At 47.9% G+C, this 7500-nt stretch overlaps 1 protein-coding gene across 1 annotated transcript in view; it reads right to left on the reverse strand.

The window, feature by feature from the left end:
* Nucleotides 1–496: 496 nt before the first annotated feature.
* The window catches only part of LOC311328194 (zinc finger transcription factor Trps1-like), a gene marked incomplete at both ends in the record, with an annotated part of 8581 nt that continues 1577 nt past the window's right edge, over nucleotides 497–7500 (reverse strand). Inside the window, one exon of the mRNA XM_084462202.1 lies at nucleotides 497–1702. Coding sequence (XP_084318328.1) covers nucleotides 497–1702 — 1206 coding nt within the window. The remainder of the gene's footprint in view (nucleotides 1703–7500) is intronic.

Here is a 7500-nt window from a genome sequence, read left to right on the forward strand (position 1 = left end):
TACTGTTCTACCCAGCAGTTCTACTGTTCTACCCAGCTGTTCTACTGTTCTACCCAGCTGTTCTACTGTTCTACCCAGCAGTTCTACTGTTCTACCCAGCAGTTCTACTGTTCTACACAGCAGTTCTACTGTTCTACCCAGCTGTTCTACTGTTCTACCCAGCAGTTCTACTGTTCTACCCAGCTGTTCTACTGTTCTACCCAGCAGTTCTACTGTTCTACCCAGCAGTTCTACTGTTCTACCCAGCAGTTCTACTGTTCTACCCAGCGGTTCTACTGTTCTACCCAGCGGTTCTACTGTTCTACCCAGCAGTTCTACTGTTCTACCCAGCTGTTCTACTGTTCTACCCAGCAGGTCTCCTGTTCTACCCAGCGGTTCTACTGTTCTACCCAGCTGTTCTACTGTTCTACCCAGCTGTTCTACCCAGCTGTTCTACTGTTCTACCCAGCTGTTCTCCTGTTCTACCCAGCAGGTCTGTTCTACCCAGCGGTCTTCCTCACCTGTAGTGTCTGAAGATCTCCTCCTCCACGTCGGTGATGAAGTGGCACTTGGTGCAGCAGTGCTCCCTCCCCGGCCCCTGACCGGCGGCTCCGCTCTCCGCGCCCTCCTCCTCGGGCTTGACCACCAGGGCGGCGCCGGCGAGCGTGGGCAGGGCGTGGCTGCTGTCGTAGTGCAGCAGCAGCAGGTCGATGTCCACCGTGGTGTACGGACACTGGTCGCACAGGTGGCTCACCCCGCCCCCCCCGGGGGAGGCGGCCCCCGACGGGGTCAGGAGCAGAGCACAGTGGGAGCAGGACGGCTTGCGGCAGGCGAAGGGGTAGGAGATCTCGCCCAGGTGCTTGTCGGGGCAGCAGAGCCCCCGGGGGCAGAAGGGGCAGTGTTTGATGGTGCACTTGTGGATGGCGTGCGACTGCTGGTAGTGGCGCAGGAGGGGCGCCACGACGATGACCTCCGCCCCGTGCGTCATGGAGTAGCGGAAGTCACAGAACTGGCAGTTGTAGCTGGTCACCACTGTGTCCGTGTCCCCGCCTCCTCCTCCTCCTCCCCCCGCTGTCTTGGCCGCGTCTTTCCTCCGGGCGTGGGAGGCGCCGGAGTTCAGCGGGTCTCTCTCTGGGTCTCGCTCCGTGTCCCTCGGGGCCTTGGCTCCTCTCTGCTCTCTGTCCAAGGCCACCGGGCTGCCCTCCCTGCCAGCGGCGCCGCCCGCAGGCTGGGAGGAGGAGTGTCTCTGCTCGTAGTGCTCCAGTAGACGCTGGGGTCCGGTGGCCTCGCAGCTGAAGCTGCAGTATTTGCACCAATAGTACGTCGCCCCCGCTGCGCCAGGCTCCGCCCCTCCGCTCCACCCCGGCGAATCGGCCGCGGCGTGGATGGGGACGGAATACCCGGCCAGCGAATCGTCCTCCGCTCGGACCGCCACGCGTTCCGCCAGCCTCCCGGGCTCTGCCCCCTCCGAAACGACCACGACGACGCCCCCCCGGGAGACGCAGTTCCCCTTCCTGTCGTTGGAGGGCTTGTCGTCGGCGGCGGGCGCCGGGGGCGGAGACTTCATCTTGTTGGGGTGCGAGGACAGGAAGTGCTGCTCCAGCTCGTGGGAGGAGCTTCCCATGTAGGTGAAGTTGCAGAACTTACAGCGGAAGTACTTGGTGTTGCCTTGGCAGTCCGGGGTCTTACGGCCAATACCGATCAACGTCCCGCCCAGCGTCACCTACAGACAGACAGACAGACAGACAGACAGACAGACATTGGTCAGGTGAACTGACAGGGGAGTACAGAGTGCAGAGGGTGTGGATACGGATAGTTGAAACTACACGGAGCTGCTTCTGCTGGTCGCTTAGGAATTTGTTCATTGGATTTGGTTTGACCGTTTGGTGCTACTTTTGCGCAGGCCTATAGTGAGTTCCTTCCCTGAAACACGTACCGTCTCTCTCATTCACCCCCTCAGGTGCCATGACGGTTTGGAACTACTGCTGTTTTACACCGTGTCCTAACTACACGCGAAAGGGCGAGCGTCAGCGACAAAATGTTTTCCATTGCTTTGTTTTCTATTGTTATGTCCTAACTGGACGCGAGCGACGCAGCACGAAGCGGCGCGACGTTTTAACTGCCCTGTTGACGCTCGCCCTGTTCCTATTTTCCTCCTGTCGCTCGCGTTGACAGGCGTTCGTTCTTTAACTGTCTTCAGTTGGGAATATAGACAAATGATGTAACAGAACAGGACATTTAATGGTTTCAGTTAGGACAGCAAGCATGCGATGTCGCGTTCTGTTACTCGCGTCGCAAGCAGTTAGGACACGGTGTTAGACAGACTACTAAAGCAGCGTGTACGCGTCAGTGAAAGGAGCCTGCGCACATCCCTAGAACATTCCACCATATAGCGGACCCGTCCCAGACTAGGCTGACACCAGGCCCACAGGTCCAGACAGAAAGCCCGGGAGGACCCGGTCCTAGTGTCTGATTGTGGAGCTCTGACGTCAGTCTGCAGACCAGCTGCGGTGACCGCACCGCTCCTAAAACAGCCCTCAAATGGCCCCAACGCAAATATAGACGTATTATCCGGCCGGCCACAACGCCCCGAAACGCCAAGCCAGCTCTGAAATGTGGCCAATAAAATACATGTTATATCATATTGCATGGAGAAGGTGAGGAAATGTATGTATACACTGTGTGTATATATAGTGTGTGTTTATACAGTGTGTATATAGTGTGTGTGTGTATATATATAGTGTGTATATAGTTTATCTATATATATAGTGTGTATATAGTGTGTGTATATAGGCATAAGTCTGCTTAGTACAAAATGGAGAAGAACATTCAGTAGAGAGAATATACAGAGATTATACAGAGCCGGGTCTCAGACTCTAATTGGCTTGGGGCCCCTGCTGGTATCGTCAAGTCGGAGGAGGGCCACTTCAATGTCCACTTCAAGTACTACTGACTAGAAGAAAGTGCAATATTTCTGAAAATGTCATTTTTCGTTTCCATAACTAGACTCACAAGTCAGTCTCTACATGTTCCAAGACTATTCCATAACTAACATGTTCATCATACAAATTCGAACCGGTTTCTAAACATCATATATTTTAACAGTTAGTGCATTTTTTTCACTTACTTGTATTTTATCTTGAATAGCCTACATTTGTACTTTATTCTGTTTTAGCTGCAAGATGCATCACTACTGTAAGCCTGCCCTGGACCTGCATTTATTAAAGTTCAAATTTGTATCTATTTCTTGCACTTGAATACAATTGTAGGCTACTACTCTATTTCTTGCCAGACACTTATCTTGAAAGACTGAGACGTTAGCCCTCTCAGCTGTGTGGCTCGTTTTTCCCTCTCGTCTCCCTATGACACTGTTCTCCATGTTCAGTAATGAATAGCTCTTGACATTATAGGCTATTCCTTTAGAACGGCGACTTGCATATCAGGCAGGTAGCATTTCAATTGAACTCCATAAAAATACTGCAATGTCCATCTTTCTTGAAACCGTCTGTGTTCCTAACGTTAGTTAACCATGAGAACAGCCTCTCGGTGGCGAGCTGCATTCCGTTCATAGTCGCGTGCAGATTGATTGCACCTGTGACTGTATGAAGCGTTTACCTCGCATGCTGCGCACAATAACAGCATTTCACCCCACGTTTGAGAAACATGAATTTCGCATTGTAGGCCTGCCTGCCAGCGCCGTGTACAAGAAATTATTTTGCGGGCCGGATTACATTATATTTCTGAAATCATGTCGCGGGCCGGATGGAGGGGTGGGGCGGCCCCCCGGGCCGGGAGTTTGAGACCCCTGATATAGAGGATATACAGAGAAAGAAAGAAAACAAATTATATATATATATATATAATGTATATATATATAAATATATATAATGTATATATATATAAATATAATGTGTGTGTGTATAATTATATATATATATATATATATATATATAATTATACACACACACATATTATATTTATATAATATTTACATTATATACACACACACACATATATATATATATATAGATATATATATATATATATAGGGAGAGAGAGAGAGAGAAAGAGAGCGAGAGAGAGAAATGTTTATAAATCAAATCAAACTTTATTTGTATAGCACATTTCATACACACAATGCGCTTCATATAGAGCAAAGGGGAGATGGACATACATCCTACCCCTACATTTTCCAGAGGGAAGCAAAAAAGCAGTTCACCATTATGAAATGTATATATTTATTTATATATTATCTAGATATTTTATTTGGGTTAGGGTTAGAGGCAGAGAGATATATAGAGCGGGGTTAGGGTTAGAGAGATAGAGAGAGAGAGATGTTGATATACTGTTAATGTATGTATTTATCTATACATTGCCTATTTATTATATATGGGTTAGGGTTAGAGGTAGAGAGATATATAGAGTGTGGGAATAGGGTTAGAGAGGTAGAGAGAGAGAGTGGAAGAGAGAGAGGTAGAGCGAAAGAGAGAGGCATAGCGAGAGAGAGAGGCAGAGAGAGAGAGAGTTGTTGAGATAAATGTCTTTGACATCTGTTCATTACCTCTGGTTAGAAGCCCGCCCCTCCTGTGTTTGTATTGGCTCCCTTTCACGGCCCCTACACTCTTTTTCCTCCTCTCCCATTGGCTAATGAGACAGATCAGCCTAGGATGTTACTACATGGAAAGTTCCACGGGGGGAGGGCTCGGGTCAGGAACACTGAGCGCTTTTCTTTTCCACTCTCTCTCTGTCTTTTTTCCCCTAACGCCGACTCGGAGCCCGCCCGGCGATGTGTTGGGATGGAAACGGCGGTTGCCTAGGAATATGGTTTGAACCAGTGAGTCGGTAATGGCAGCCAGTCACCTACCCCCCTCAGAAACCCCCACGCAGACCCCCTGTTGGACCAGATCAGCACACCTCAGTCCTCCAGACAGCTCCACATGTGAGACACGCTTGGCAGGTGTTCAACCCCTCCGTCTTCCCGATACAATAAACTTTTATTTCCGTACACAAACACTCGGCTAAATGGTTTGTGCCTCTTGACAAACGACTTGCAGCTTGAGCTCACCAATAAATATTTCACACAAATTATGAGGAAGCCTTTTACAGGCTATGAACGTCTATTACAATGAAATAGGATGTATTAGAGCATATTTACAAGGATATGAATTATCAATTATGAAACAATAAAATAGTCATTGAAATATGTCTGTTCAGCTCATTAGTTACTAAAACACATTATTCCAAATTTGCTGCAACAAACTACACTCTGTTGTATAAATTAACCAGTGTAAAAACAGCGACTCCTCCTTCAAAAACATTATTTTAGAGCCATTACCGCACTACAAAATGTCGGATCATAAAAGTGTAATTTTCAGGGATATTAACCACAAAGCTAGACACTGTTATATGACTGGGAGAGTGGTAGATCTAAGACGGGGCTGTGTGTGTGTGTGTGTGTGTGTGTGTGTGTGTGTGTGTGTGTGTGTGTGTGTGTGGTCTAGCTCTACGAGGCCTACGTAGATGACGTCCATATTAAATGTGAAAGAATATAATTTAGGGTGATAAAGCTCAGAAAATTAGATGATGCCCACAGTGACGCTCCTATATGTTTCTTTTAATAACATTAATTCATATTAAATATCAAACCCATATGAAAATAACGGCAAAGATTTTTATAAAATATATATATAATAGGCAAAACACACAATATTAATCTGGTGATTATTATAGAATAAAGGTTACACATAATTGAGAGTATAGCGTTAAAACCATAGGGTGAACATGCAGACCCTCACACTGGGCCATGCATGTCTATAGACCCTCACACTGGGCCCATGCAGACCCTCACACTGGGCCATGCAGACCCTCACACTGGCCCATGCAGACCCTCACACTGGGCCATGCAGACCCTCACACTGGCCCATGCAGACCCTCACACTGGCCCATGCAGACCCTCACACTGGCCCATGCAGACCCTCACACTGGGCCATGCATGTCTATAGACCCTCCCACTGGGCCATGCATGTCTATAGACCCTCACACTGGGCCATGCAGACCCCCACACTGGCCCATGCAGACCCTCACACTGGCCCATGCAGACCCTCACACTGGGCCATGCATGTCTGGATTCTAGGGCTGTCAGAGAGGTCCTTTATTTAAAGGGACACAGTCACACTTGTTTGAGTTGATATTATTTGGATTAAATGTTTAAATTGTGTGTGTGAACCTTTTAAAACCACTGTCAGTGTAGCTGTTTCCCTACACACAAGATGGAATTGCAGAAATCGCAGAAAAATAATATCAACTCAAACAAGAGTGACTTAAAAATGACCGTTTCTCTAGTTTTTTTTGTTCTTCTTCTTCTTATTGCCGTTACTGCAGTTTCTTTAATTTGTCACTGGAAACAGGTTGGGGAGGGTCGGGGATTAGAGGTCAGGTTGGGGAGGGTCGGGGATTAGAGGTCAGGTTGGGGAGGGTCGGGGATTAGAGGTCAGGTTGGGGAGGGTCGGGGATTAGAGGTCAGGTTGGGGAGGGTCGGGGATTAGAGGTCAGGTTGAGGAGGGTCGGGGATTAGAGGTCAGGTTGAGGAGGCTCAGGGATTAGAGGTCAGGTTGGGGAGGGTCGGGGATTAGAGGTCAGGTTGAGGAGGCTCAGGGATTAGAGGTCAGGTTGAGGAGGCTCAGGGATTAGAGGTCAGGTTGAGGAGGCTCAGGGATTAGAGGTCAGGTTGAGGAGGCTCAGGGATTAGAGGTCAGGTTGAGGAGGGTCGGGGATTAGAGGTCAAATTGAGGAGGCTCAGGGATTAGAGGTCAAATTGAGGAGGCTCAGGGATTAGAGGTCAGGTTGAGGAGGCTCAGGGATTAGAGGTCAAATTGAGGAGGCTCAGGGATTAGAGGTCAGGCTGAGGCTCAGGGATTAGAGGTCAAGTTGAGGAGGCTCAGGGATTAGAGGTCAGGTTGGGGAGGGTCGGGGATTAGAGGTCAGGTTGAGGAGGCTCAGGGATTAGAGGTCAGGCTGAGGAGGCTCAGGGATTAGAGGTCAAGTTGAGGAGGCTCAGGGATTAGAGGTCAAGTTGGGGAGGGTCGGGGATTAGAGGTCAGGTTGAGGAGGCTCAGGGATTAGAGGTCAGGTTGGGGAGGGTCGGGGATTAGAGGTCAGGTTGGGGAGGCTCAGGGATTAGAGGTCAGGGATTACAGGTCAAATTGGGTCAGGGATTAGGAATTCTTATTCTTATCGGTTGAATTGTTAGGCCAAAGAAAAACATTAAATTACTTTATTTTTCTATTGCATTTCTTTTTTGTATTTCATTTCTTTTTTAAATATGTTAATCCTGCAAATCATGCATTGCAATAATTAATTATTTATTTATATATTTATGTATTTGTTTATTTATTAATTTATTTAACCTGTCATTGATTATTTTGCCCTCACTGCTTAACACTGAATGTATATCTCTTCTTTATTTTAACAGTTTGCCCACCATGTAAGAAAGAGTCAGGTTTCATAGTAAAGATCTCGTAT

The sequence above is a fragment of the Borostomias antarcticus genome, assembly GCF_949987555.1.
Source record: "Borostomias antarcticus genome assembly, contig: scaffold_619, whole genome shotgun sequence".
NCBI classification, from domain to species: domain Eukaryota; kingdom Metazoa; phylum Chordata; class Actinopteri; order Stomiiformes; family Stomiidae; genus Borostomias; species Borostomias antarcticus.